The 14,034-nt window shown below is 47.7% G+C and overlaps 1 protein-coding gene across 2 annotated transcripts in view; it reads right to left on the bottom strand.

Annotated features, from left to right (window-relative positions):
- Nucleotides 1-183: 183 nt before the first annotated feature.
- LOC117421962 (purine nucleoside phosphorylase-like) overlaps nt 184-14,034 on the bottom strand; it is a 30,449-nt gene continuing 16,598 nt past the window's right edge. Inside the window, exons 2-8 of one of the 2 annotated variants that reach the window (XM_058990726.1) lie at nt 7,378-7,558; nt 6,269-6,432; nt 6,028-6,131; nt 2,652-2,827; nt 2,162-2,352; nt 1,159-1,445; nt 184-716 (exon numbers count right to left, since the gene is read on the bottom strand). In XM_058990726.1, the coding sequence (XP_058846709.1) occupies nt 1,183-1,445; nt 2,162-2,352; nt 2,652-2,827; nt 6,028-6,131; nt 6,269-6,432; nt 7,378-7,535 (1,056 nt within the window). In that variant the 5' untranslated portion in view covers nt 7,536-7,558 and the 3' untranslated portion in view covers nt 184-716; nt 1,159-1,182. Of the gene's footprint in view, nt 1,446-2,161; nt 2,353-2,651; nt 2,828-6,027; nt 6,132-6,268; nt 6,433-7,377; nt 7,559-14,034 lie in introns of both variants that reach the window. The other variant, XM_058990725.1, reaches the window with a different exon arrangement.

Here is a 14,034-nt window from a genome sequence, read left to right as displayed (position 1 = left end):
CTCCCGAGTCAGACGCATCGGGTAGCACGGGAGTCTTATTTACACCGGCTCTCGAAGCGCCCATTTGACAGCCCTGTTGACAGTGAACGACTCGGGGCGTTTCTTAAACGATGATGACTGTTCCTACTGGTACAGTTTTTATTAGCAAAAAAAAAAAAAAAAAAACAGGCAAGAAAATTGTGTTAATTATTTTATTTGATACAGATATATTTATTAATGCAGAGAATGTGTATATATATATATTTTTAAACTTTATTTTTGTCATTTCAGCATCACCCATCCTCATAATTTTGACAAGATCTGTCAAACTTTCAGCTAATCCACGAAACCTTGACTTGATTGTAAAGTGTACTGTACTAAAATAATCCATTAATACATGGGAAACAACCCAAATGTTATACATAATAATAATAATAATAATAATAATAATAATAATAATAATAATAATAATAATAATAATAAAACAGCTCAGTATTGTATGTTAATTGAGTAGCCCTGACAGAGCGACGGCTCGCTTGTTCTTTTTCGTTTCATTTTGCGGTGCTGTTAGTGCGTCACACTCTGACGCAGTGCTTCCCAGGTACCCGTGATGTGGACAGGTCGATAGAGAGAGCTGGATATCTTTGGGAATGCATGGACCTCTTCACAGTAATGCCTTACGTGTGCAGTCTCCTGTTTGAAGAAGCTCTAACCCTAATCACAGAAGTCACCCCAGTCTGAGAGATCGGAAATAAAAAAAACAAGTGGATATTATTGTGTTGTAACCCGTTGTAACAACTACAGGATGCAGGGAGCACGAGGTTTGTGGTTACCCAGTTTGAAACTGTTTATTTTCACCTGAGCCCCACTGGGCTCGATGTTATCACACAGGAAACTATGATTTCCTGACACGTCCTCCTCCCTCAGTCTGCAGTAGGTTGGCCAGGACCTCTGAACAGAACAGGGTTGTTAAAAGTGCAAACTGACTTTAGAAAAATCTATATTCATCCAACAGGAAACACTGATGAGATTAATACTATTGACAGACGATTCATATATTGCGTGTCTGTGGCGGTAACATTGTAACCTGATTTATCAGACTCAGTTTACAGTGCTGACAGTGTGGTGCTGCTGTCGTAATCTACATGGCTGTGGAAGCATAAGATTACAAACTGTGACCTTTTAATGACCCGGGAAGGCACCCTAACTGGAGCGATCCAGGGTAGCCAGGGATGTGTGGCAGCCCTCGTCTGCAGTGTTGTTGCTGATGTCAAGCTGGCCCACGAGCTCCGTCACCAGAGCCTGCAGCGTGCCGGCCCTCGTCTCGCTCACCCCCAGCACCCCCTCGTGGTTCACCATCTCCTTGTCGTTGTACTCCTTCACTACCTTGTTTGTGATGAGGGAGAGGCCAAAGACCTTCAGCCCGCAGTGCTTCGCCACCAGCACCTCCGGGACCGTGCTCATGCCTGGAAAACAAACCAGTCGGGAAAAGAAACAGCCAATCAAGAGACGCCTCCTGCTGTAGCGCAGGGTGAAGAGAACAGAGTGGCCACGAGGCTGCGTCTGGTGCACAGGAACGCAGCACGTCAGGTGTGTAACCAGCCTGGCTCGTTTGGTTAGGATCTGGGCTGGCAAGCGCAAGGTACCCGGTTTGCACCCCAGTCTCCAACTCTGCAATGGGTAGCCTTGCCCTGTCAATCCCACCGCTACCACCAAATGTGTCAAATTCCAGCGGGCACCAGGGGTTCCTAACTCAGAAGAGACTGGGGCTGAATTTAGGAATATAGTTTTGATCAATATAATTAGTTTTACTTGATCTAAGGGTTATGTTTGTGTGTATATATATATATATATATATAATATATATATATATATATATATATATATATATATATATATATATATATATATACACAGTATATATATATATAATATAGCTAGAGAGCTCCCACTTCATAATCGTTGGGAGCCATAGTTACGAGATCGTGCTCTCTGTGTTCTGTCTTGTAATGAGAATGAAAGTGCCAGTGGAGTGGCATTATGGGGCAAATGGGAGCCGTGACCATGCTGTCTCATAACCAGTTCCGCAGTATATAAAGGGCTGTCCCTTCTCCAAGATGATCTGATTACGGGACCCCTCTGAAAGTGAGATGAATAGTATCTGTATATGGTCACGTCATACCGACCGCATCGGCTCCCATTTTGTGAAGATAGCGTGCCTCTGCTACTGTCTCGAAGTTAGGGCCCCCCACCATGCAGTAAACCCCCTCCTGCATGAAGCAGGAGCAGTCCAGCTTCTCGCAGATGTCCAGGGCCAGCTTGCGCAGGTCTTTGTCATAGGCACTGGACATGGGGGGGAAACGGGGTCCAAACCTCCAAACAAACAAAAGAAAAGGACAGGACCCATTTTTTATGCAACAAGAAACAATGCAGGGGACAGGGCAGGAGCAGTTACACTAAAGTTCTGAGCTGGTTTTCCAGGTCAAAACAGAAATAAAGTCAGGCCTAAATGAAGATCAATAGGCTTCTGCCTTTTTATGACAATACTACAGCAGTTGTGTAATGCTCGGCCCCCCTTGTGTTGGAGCAGGGAGTCACACGCAGAGAGCCCCAGTAGTTGTGCCCCATTCAGACTCCACACAGTGTACAGCAAGTGCATTAACGGAACTCACTGTTCATCATTGGGTCCATTCAGTGGGTGCTGGCCAGCGAAGCCCAGCAGGTTGATGTGATCTTTAATGATCATGATGTCTCCGGTCTTGTAGCTGTCTGACAGGGACCCGGCTGCGTTCGTCACGATCAGCGTCTCGACCCCCAGCAGCTTGAACACACGCACTGGGAAAGTCACCTGCCAGGGGAGCACAGAGCGTGCAGAGCTGAGCAGGGGTACGGACTGGGGGCACGTTGCATTGGGTGATATGGCATGCTGGAGAATCAGTCACCTGCCAGGGGGAGCACAGAGCGTGCAGAGCTGAGCAGGGGTACGGACTGGGGGCACGTTGCATTGGGTGATATGGCATGCTGGAGAATCAATCACCTGCCAGGGGGAGCACAGAGCGTGCAGAGCTGAGCAGGGGTACGGACTGGGGGCACGTTGCATTGGGTGATATGGCATGCTGGAGAATCAATCACCTGCCAGGGGTAGCACAGAGCGTGCAGAGCTGAGCAGGGGTACGGACTGGGGGCACGTTGCATTGGGTGATATGGCATGCTGGAGAATCAATCACCTGCCAGGGGAGCACAGAGCGTGCAGAGCTGAGCAGGGGTATGGACTGGGGGCACGTTGCATTGGGTGATATGGCATGCTGGAGAATCAGTCACCTGCCAGGGGAGCACAGAGCGTGCAGAGCTGAGCAGGGGTACGGACTGGGGGCACGTTGCATTGGGTGATATGCATGCTGGAGAATCAGTCACCTGCCAGGGGGAGCACAGAGCGTGCAGAGCTGAGCAGGGGTACGGACTGGGGGCACGTTGCACTGGGTGATATGCATGCTGGAGAATCAATCACCTGCCAGGGGGAGCACAGAGCGTGCAGAGCTGAGCAGGGGTATGGACTGGGGGCACGTTGCATTGGGTGATATGGCATGCTGGAGAATCAATCACCTGCCAGGGGGAGCACAGAGCGTGCAGAGCTGAGCAGGGGTACGGACTGGGGGCACGTTGCATTGGGTGATATGGCATGCTGGAGAATCGATCACCTGCCAGGGGGAGCACAGAGCGTGCAGAGCTGAGCAGGGGTATGGACTGGGGGCACGTTGCATTGGGTGATATGGCATGCTGGAGAATCAATCACCTGCCAGGGGGAGCACAGAGCGTGCAGAGCTGAGCAGGGGTACGGACTGGGGGCACGTTGCATTGGGTGATATGGCATGCTGGAGAATCAGTCACCTGCCAGGGGGAGCACAGAGCGTGCAGAGCTGAGCAGGGGTACGGACTGGGGGCACGTTGCATTGGGTGATATGGCATGCTGGAGAATCAATCACCTGCCAGGGGGAGCACAGAGCGTGCAGAGCTGAGCAGGGGTACGGACTGGGGGCACGTTGCATTGGGTGATATGGCATGCTGGAGAATCAATCACCTGCCAGGGGGAGCACAGAGCGTGCAGAGCTGAGCAGGGGTACGGACTGGGGGCACGTTGCACTGGGTGATATGGCATGCTGGAGAATCAGTCACCTGCCAGGGGGAGCACAGAGCGTGCAGAGCTGAGCAGGGGTACGGACTGGGGGCACGTTGCACTGGGTGATATGGCATGCTGGAGAATCAGTCACCTGCCAGGGGGAGCACAGAGCGTGCAGAGCTGAGCAGGGGTATGGACTGGGGGCACGTTGCATTGGGTGATATGGCATGCTGGAGAATCAGTCACCTGCCAGGGGGAGCACAGAGCGTGCAGAGCTGAGCAGGGGTATGGACTGGGGGCACGTTGCATTGGGTGATATGGCATGCTGGAGAATCGATCACCTGCCAGGGGGAGCACAGAGCGTGCAGAGCTGAGCAGGGGTACGGACTGGGGGCACGTTGCATTGGGTGATATGGCATGCTGGAGAATCAGTCACCTGCCAGGGGGAGCACAGAGCGTGCAGAGCTGAGCAGGGGTATGGACTGGGGGCACGTTGCATTGGGTGATATGGCATGCTGGAGAATCAGTCACCTGCCAGGGGGAGCACAGAGCATGCAGAGCTGAGCAGGGGTATGGACTGGGGGCACGTTGCATTGGGTGATATGGCATGCTGGAGAATCAGTCACCTGCCAGGGGGAGCACAGAGCATGCAGAGCTGAGCAGGGGTACGGACTGGGGGCACGTTGCATTGGGTGATATGGCATGCTGGAGAATCAATCACCTGCCAGGGGGAGCACAGAGCGTGCAGAGCTGAGCAGGGGTATGGACTGGGGGCACGTTGCATTGGGTGATATGGCATGCTGGAGAATCAGTCACCTGCCAGGGGGAGCACAGAGCATGCAGAGCTGAGCAGGGGTATGGACTGGGGGCACGTTGCACTGGGTGATATGCATGCTGGAGAATCGATCACCTGCCAGGGGGAGCACAGAGCGTGCAGAGCTGAGCAGGGGTACGGACTGGGGGCACGTTGCATTGGGTGATATGGCATGCTGGAGAATCAGTCACCTGCCAGGGGGAGCACAGAGCGTGCAGAGCTGAGCAAGGGTACGGACTGGGGGCACGTTGCATTGGGTGATATGGCATGCTGGAGAATCAATCCTAGAGTAGCGGGACTCAAGAATGGGATCTACTATACACGCCACTAGTCTTGGATAACAGCTTGTTTCTACTGTAACGTGATTTAATGCTTCAATTACATCATTATCTAAAACCATGAGAAGGGTATTGATTCAAATCTGCCCCCTGGTATCTGGCATGCGCTGAACCCATTGTGATCACAGTCATTACGGAATCTGTTGATTGCTGCTTCGCTCTGACTTGCACGTGGGAAAGGGTTATTTTACTTTGGGCTGACCCTGCAGCTGAACCGGCTGAGAGCAGTTTAACCAGGGAAGACACCCCAGAGAAAAGTTCCCCATAGTAAAAGCATAGCGAAGTGTTATAACAAAGCACAGTGAAAAGATGGTGAAGCATAGGTACGCATTGTAAACCCAGAGAGGTGTGGCAAAGCTTATTGAAAACCATGGCAAGCCATGCTAAACACAGACACCGTGACACTGATTAAACACAGGTAACACAAACTAGACTAAAAGTTCAGCCTGTGCCTGATAACACTGTCCCGATTCAGAATGACTTCAGCGTTAGTTCTGAAAAAGTGTGGAAGGGATCAAAGAAATGAATGATTACCTACTGATTGAATTCTAATTGCCCAGCAGTAACACTGTAAATGCCATCAATGCCAGTGTAATTACACAAACGAGTTGATTTCAGTGACCAGGTTAATTGAAGATAATGCATGCTGTGAAAAAGCGTGCCACAGTGCCTGGTAGTTTTCTCAGTCTGGGACACTATTGCATAATTGTTTTTTTTATTAAGCGAGGGTGATGAGGAATGAATGCTCCTCCCCGGCTGGCTGTGTGCTTCATGCTTACCTTGCAGAGTGGGTATCCTTCGTACGTGTGGAAGCGACCCTGCATGCAGACGCAGGTCTTCCCTTTCAACTCCCCGAATACCAGCCTGCCGGCATGACCCTGCACTGAGAAACGAGACAGGAATGAGATCGCTGGACTCTGGGGCATAACCGTCTTCCTTAAGTCATGCTGTGGGTTTAATAAACTGTCCTGGCAAAGTGAAATAGCTGTCAGAAGGTTAACACATTGCTGAGTCTGTTACCTGTGCTCTGTGGAAAGCTGGGGATGTCGGAATAGTCGAAGGATTCCTGACACTTGAGGGTGTCGGCCAGCAAGCCCAGCCCTGAGCCACAGATGATGGCTACCTTTGGCCGGTGTTTGGTGTGGGACAGGAGCCAGTCCGCAGTCTGCTGGTACTCTTCATGGCTGGGGAACGAGAGGCAAAGCTTATTGAAAACAGGTCAGCACCAATCTTGGACTGCCTAATGTTAATTAGGTTACGTAATCTAAGATTAGTGCTAGTGTTGCAAAACAAGAAAAGGAGTTTTTGCAGCTTCACTGCACCACTTTTACTAAAACTAGAAGAAACAGCCAAGGATGATTAGCAAAGCAAGCATGCAGATTCCACTGCGTCTCAATGTATGTGGCACACTCATAATCCAAGGGAGCCGTTTACGAGGAACATAAAGATGTTTAAAACTCCTTTAACTAGTTTGTGTACTGGCTTACAGATATTAGCATATCCAGACAACTTTTAAGCAATCAAGAAAAATCACACGGACTCGGTTTATTTGGTTAACAAATCAGATTATATATATATATACTGTATGTGTATATATATATATATATATATATATATATATATATATATATATATAATCCACTATTCAGTGAATCACGCACCTCACTGTGACGCACACAGTGGTTGCTGTACACTTGCTCAGCAGCCGTAGCTTTCAGAGAGGACATTCTTACTAAATTAGCCTCAAACTGTTAAATTAGTGTCAAGAATGTTATTTCCTGTCAAAGCTGCATTTGTTAGATCAAACTTTTTGAAATACTGGGCATGACGACTGCAGTTATCCTTGCATTCTTTGTAGGAGTTAAAATCCGACATGCCAGTTTCCATTCCAGTAATTATCCTAGCCTTGACAATACTGTACCGCGCATAACTCTGGAGTCCTTCGTGTGTTATATGCTGTCTTATTCTGAACCTCGGCATTCACAAACAATAAATGGCTCATCTTTGAACTATAAGTAGCGACACGTACAGATTGTATAACTCTTCGGTTTCAGAAAGCTAATCTGCAAAGTGAATGCTTTGTTATTGTCCTTGTGCTGTGCAGGGCAGTAATAAAAAGCATCTCTTACCATATTTGTTCCTTGGTATGCATTGTAAAAGCTAACCAAGAATTCCTGACGTCCTGAATGTTCTGCTTTCCAGACCCTTCTCTGTGTTGAACAGCAGCACTCAGATGAACTCCCCTGTGAGTGGCTTGTTGAGTCTTCCAGATGATCACAGGCAGCATCAATACATGTCCTTATAATGGGTCTAGTTACACAGAGGAGATATGATTGGTTATTGCTTATGATGTAAAAGGCCACTCCTAATATAATTAGGGATGTGATGGGGGCGTGATAGTTCAAATACACTTCTCAGATTCGTTTGGCAAGTTGCATGGGCATTTTGATGTTTGTTTTCGATAAGCATGACCGTTTTCATGGTTAGGTATGCATCTTGTAGTTGGTCATGCGTAAAACGGGTCTGCTCTGTGCTGTTCTCTGTAGCCTCTGCCGGGTCTGCTCTGGGCTGTTCTCTGTAGACTCTGCCAGGTCTGCTCTGGGCTGTTCTCTGTAGCCTCTGCCGGGTCTGCTCTGGGCTGTTCTCTGTAGCCCCTGCCAGGTCTGCTCTGTGCTACTCTCAGCAGCCATGCCTGTTTCGCTCTTCAATCATCCCGTGCAGAAACGAAGCAGCATGTGAGGTGAATTACCAGCACAGTCCAGTGGAGAAATCTAAGGCATGGGACTAGAAATTCAATTTGCTACCTTGTAAGGTCAATGCAATTGCAAGATATTTCCCCCAATCTATCCAAGTGATGCTTGTTAGCTTTATTAAATCAGCTGGAAGTATGAGCAAGCGTGGGCTGCCTAGTCCCATGAACTCAATTTCCCACGAGCATCCTTATAGAAGCATAACATTGCATATTAATGATCTGATATGTAATGTTATACATGTTTACTTGTTTAAAATTAACATACTGCACTTGATACAGAGCTGCAACATTATATATATATATATATTGGTAGGTTTTCCTGATGCAGCTGGGCAGTGTCCCGTTGAGGTTTCGAACATGCTGTGGTTGGTGCAGTTTTGATGACATGTTTTGTCAGTTTATTGAGTGTTCTCTCCTGTAGTAGTGTAATATTAGCAGTAGCACAACAACAGATCATTTGATTGCTGTGCTGTCCCCTTCTAACCGTGTCCCATAGTAAAAGCACAGCAAAGTGTGATACAGCACAGTGAAAGCATAGGAAAGCATAGGTAAGCATTGCATAGCCCAGAGAGGTATGCTGAAGCATATTAATAAACCTGGCAAACCAGGATGAACTGTGCTAAACTTTTACAAATGCTATTTTTGCTTGCTGTATTAAGTTTACAGAGGTGCTGTGCTCTCCCAGGCTCCAGGTCCAGCTGTCCAGCAGTGTGTGTGTGTGTGCGTGTGCGCGCGTGTGTGTGCGTATGCGTGCGCGCGCGTGTGTGTGCGTATGCGTGCGCGTGTGTGTGCGTGCGTGTGTGTGTGTGTGTGTGTGTGTGCGTGTGTGTGTGTGCGTGTGTGTGTGTGTGTGCATATGCGTGTGTGTGTGTGCGTGTGTGTGTGTGCATATGCGTGTGCGTGTGTGTGTGTGTGTGTGCGCGCGTGTGGCAGTGCAATAGGCACTGAATGCCGCTCTGGTTAATCCCATTAAAGACGGGCTCTGGACCAGCTCTGGTAATCTGCAGCACATGAGATCCATGTGACACTGTGTTCGTTGGTACAACCTTAGAGTAGAGCACTAAAACTCTGCACAACCAAACGCCAATCCAAACGCACTGGCTCTGTTTAGTAAAAGACACGAGTTTAAAGGATTGTTACCCGGCAGCAAAGGCATTCAAAGTAAAACCTGACATGCAGGTATTCCATTAGGCAAATTAGTATCCATTGAATCACACTTAACAGACTGGAGGTTTGAAGGCAGATGCCCTTTGCTGTCTCTTACAAGTCCTGATTAGAGTGTGTTTTCCTCTCTCCTTGGCATTAAGACAGCCAGTGTAAAGGCTTCTGAAGCTTTTGATTTAGCAGCTCAGTCATCGGAATACCTCTTCTGTAAATGCACGTGCCATTTACTGTCATGAACACATTCTGGGATACATTTGTGTTACTTTGCACCATTAAATAACTTTAACTCCTGGTGCAAACAGAGTCACATTCAGCCGTACTGTAGTGGGATTGTTAATATTCAAACTTAAGCAACACAAATGGTGCATTCAATCATTCTGTACGGAGTGAATGCATGACACGCACAGAATTTCATTGGTATTCAGCGTTGAATTACTTGACCATCATTAGCCTGACATCTAGTGGGCACTTTGGTGAACTATCCTCAGATTCTGATGCTCTTAATAAGTTCAACAGAATGTCCTTACCAAGTTTCATCATGCTTTGATGAGCAAGGGAGAGATGAAGAAGAAGCAGTCGGACAGTGTTGATGAGGGGGGGTGTGAACTCACAACAGGGAGAAATAACTGCTTTATAATATTCCTCTTTTAATCAGTTCAGGGTCACGGGAAAACCTGAAGCCTTCAAACTGGTGGATGAAAAATGAAAGCCGAATCTGCGGCCTCTTCCTTTCCAGTTTGCCTTGGGCAGGGTCCACCTTTCTGAATCTGTTTGCCTGCTTCGTTACTAAGGTAAAGCCATTGCTTTTCCATACTGACACAGTGACACTGAGGTGCAGTTTACAGAACTCAATCCCGTCCCAGAAACAATTAGTGGTAAGACTGAGCTGCCACTGGTTTCATCGCACACCGACGCCTACTACAATCCATCCTTAACACCAGATTTATGGGCTGTGTAATAAATTAGGCTGCATTCATCTTCCTAATTTATGAAGGTAATGAATCAGCAGCAAAGGTTATGCATGAGGCTCAGACTGAGGCATCTTTATAATTAGAGCACATCACACACCCGGATCATTGTGTGCTCCCCAGTTCACACAAGTGAAGTTTCGCTGCACTGTACTGCTGTGATGGGTCACCTACGGAATAATAATATATTGAACTCCTAAGTGTACCCCCCTTTGCTGAGAGAGATGTTCCTTTAGCTCGCTTGGTATACAAGTTTACTATAGCAAAGCCCCAGCAATGAAGTGCACTAAAGCACAGTGAAAGCATTGGGGCGGTTGCGGGTTCACACCATTAGATCCACGGTGCAATAGCGGAACCACACAGCAGGATTCATTGGGTTTAATTCTCTGTGTTATTAAGAGTCTAAACATGAGATGATCTGCAAGTGCTGTCTGCACATCACACTGGGGCTGGTTTGGGGCTCATCAAAGGTGATCCACTTATACCAGTATATAGGATGGTAATGCGTGTGCTGGTCATGTGTGTGCTGGTCATGCGTGTGCTGGTCATGCATGTGCTGGTCATGTGTGTGCTGGTCATGCGTGTGCTGGTCATGCGTGTGTTGGTCATGCGTGTGCTGGTAATGCATGTGCTGGTCATGCATGTGCTGGTCATGCGTGTGCTGGTCATGTGTGTGCTGGTAATGCGTGTGCTGGTCATGTGTGTGCTGGTCATGCATGTGCTGGTCATGTGTGTGCTGGTCATGCGTGTGCTGGTAATGCGTGTGCTGGTAATGCGTGTGCTGGTAATGCATGTGTTGTGTTTTGTGTCTTTTTTTTCTACCGCTCCTTTCCTTTTCTGTGCTGTTCTACTACACTCGTACATTTCATCTACAGGACAGATGTTTCCTCAGGCATGACAAACCCCCTTCACTGAACATGCTGTGTGTAACAACATGCACACTGGCTGTCTCTCAACACTGTGCTGTAAAGCTGGAATAGGAGAGAAGTAGAGGTCACTATGTTTAACCTTTACTGTCTGTTCAACAAAAAGACTAGAAAGTGTACTTACCAAGCCTTGCTGTAGGTGCTCTATACATTGTGATTGCAGGGTCCTTTTCAGGTTTCTATACAGTAAGTTGTATTATGCGATTGCTGGCGTAGTTAAAAAGAGCACAAGAAGAATGCAATTGACCCTAACGATCATCAGGGGCTGGTTCACGAACAATATGGGGGAAGGGTTCACTTTAATAATTACGATGAAGATTAAAACAAACACAGAAACACTTCAAAGCAGTCATTAAGAACTAATGGCAGCAGAATACAGATGCACATTCCATTCACATATTAACCACACACACACACACACGCACACGCACTACCTCCTCTGAGAGAGCCAGATTGCTGGGCATGAACTTCTCACTGACTCTGGAAGGAATGTCAAGGTTGAGATGAAATGAAAGTGATGACTTGGCCATTCCTGACCACCTGACCTCAATCCCACTGAACACATGTGGGGCTATCTGGAAGAGAAAGTATATCTGGCAGCAGTGCGCGGAGACAGGCTGTGGGAAGCAGCCTTGCCAACTCCATGGAGCTGCATCACGAAGGTCATTAACGCCTGGAGGTAAAGGACTGCTTCTGGGAGCGGCTGGATCGGAGAACTGGCAATTGAGGGGGTAGGGGAGGAAGTCCAGTCCGGCTGAACTGCAGCCCCACACACTTTGATGACGGCCAGTGGTCAGTAGTGTTCATGAAGCACTGCCATCTCTGGGCTCTAGGGGTCGCAGAAAGAGAGAGTATTCCTAGCAGTGTCAGCCCAGCTGATAGCAGGCAGGTGTCGGCATCACAAAGCCTTCATCATAACTGCCACTAATCGGCGTCTTTGCTGCCAGTCTCGCAGGAGGGGGTCCAAGAACTGGATAGACATGGAGACTGATTTATCACACACCATGGCTATCAATGCAACACGCTGCACCTGGCTGTCCATTCTACACTGCCTATGTAAACTGCCTTTCACAGAATTATTATTGTTTCTTTCTGGTGGTTATATGCTATGCAACACAGTTTATATGCTTCGACGTCACCAACTAGGCGATTGACACATTTATACCAACCATGTTAAAAACAGAGCAGAATTGCAGGCAGTTCCCACTGTCTTACCTTGCTGAATCCCCTCGGTTTCCCTGTGAACTCTTGCTGTGACCTCGTTATTTCCTTACCGCATGACCTTTACCTCTATGATCTAATCCCATTAACTGCTAAACGTGTCTCGATTGCATGAGCTGGAACTCATCCCACGCGATCTGATACATGTTAAGACTGCAGGCCGACCACCATTAAACAGACACACACAGAGCTAGCAAACCATTGCAGTTATGTCCCCATTGTAATCTATCAGTTTGCACAATGCATTGGCAGAGTGAATCGCTAGATGTAAAGAGCAATCAAGGGGGGTGACGGATTCCCCTACATGCTGAAGTAGCTGTGTAGCATTGTTTCACATGCTGCTGGGGAACCTTCCGCGCAGTGCAATCAGACCTGGCTGTCCTGGCCATGCCCCGACACCCTTCATGGCTTCATTTACCAGCCTGATTTCAAACAGTGCTGATAGAATACGGTTCCACTGATGCGGCTTTTCTAAAGATTCAGTTTAGGGAGGGGAGGGGTGGGGGGGGGGGGGGGTCGGAGCGCTGGGTAACAACTGGCTCTGAAAATGTCAGCCTGGATTATGGCAGTTTTATTGAGGTTCTGCTGCCTCGGTTTGATAATGGGACCCCTGCTGCTTTGCAGGCTTGGGCTTGAGGTCATGGTCGGAGAATCACACAGTGGGGGGCTGCACGCTGTCAGTCTGAGATATGGAGACATTTCTGGGTTTATTCATGAGAGTCTGTGGCCAGAGGCAGTGAACGCTTGCGTGGAAACGGGAGCTGTGACACAACACAGCGCAGAGCATTAACCCTTAAAACACTGCAACAGCAGACCCTGGGAAATCCCATAGGGGTAAACACACGCAAGCATTTGTCTGCCACTACAGTTACAAGAGATGGTGTTTTTTCTTTTGTTTTTACTCGTTCGAATGGTGACATGTTGTCTTCAGTTATTCTGAGCTATCAGCAGATGTCAGTAGAAATGTAGCTGGGAAGTGCAAAGCTACAACAATACGCCTGTATTAGAAAGGTTTTAAAACACATTTTCTCTTACTGGCATGAGCAGCGTTATCACTGCCCCCCTTTCTTGTGTTGGCAATCTTAATTTTCTTTTTTTCTTCTTCTCTTTTATACTTTCATTTGAGATATACAGATTTTTTCAAGATAAAAAAAGACCTGATTGTGTAACAAAGTGGTATCTCAGCCCATTGAATTCAATGGAAAGGCATGGGCTGGAAACAAACCACAAACCATACAGTTCAAAGAAGAACGTCTTACCATCCAACTAAAGAGCAAGCTGTGTACTGGAGAGGCGAGTCTGTGTCTTATGCAGATGTCAGTATTATTGACTCATCTGCTGCTAGGATCCGTTACAATGACAGCAAGACCACTGGAGTGAAACTGAGCCACAGCAGTACAGTATACCCCTGCTGATGGCAGGAGCTGCATGTCAATGTGTCCATCTGGTTCAAGGTGGATAGCTAGGACATCTGCAGATCAAACTCCCCCTGTGCCTGTGCGTACGGGGAGGAGGAGGATGAGGAGGAGGGTCCTGTCCAAACTGAACCAGGATATAACAAGGCCAGCCCGACTCCAAAAATGTGTGTCTTGGTTGGCTGATTGGAAGCTAACCCAACAGACTTATCCTGTCCTATTCTCGTTGCCAGAAGGGAAACCAGTCTTGTAGAAGTAACGGATTAGACAAGTGGGATAATGTTTTTTTTTTTTACAATAATTTAGATGACTCAGAGATCTGACATTTGCTTTTTTTCGT

This window comes from Acipenser ruthenus, chromosome 18 (assembly GCF_902713425.1).
Source record: "Acipenser ruthenus chromosome 18, fAciRut3.2 maternal haplotype, whole genome shotgun sequence".
In the NCBI taxonomy this organism is placed as follows: Eukaryota; Metazoa; Chordata; class Actinopteri; order Acipenseriformes; family Acipenseridae; genus Acipenser; species Acipenser ruthenus.
The sequence above is the reverse complement of the archived record's forward strand: the minus strand, read 5'-3'. Positions and strand labels throughout refer to the sequence as shown.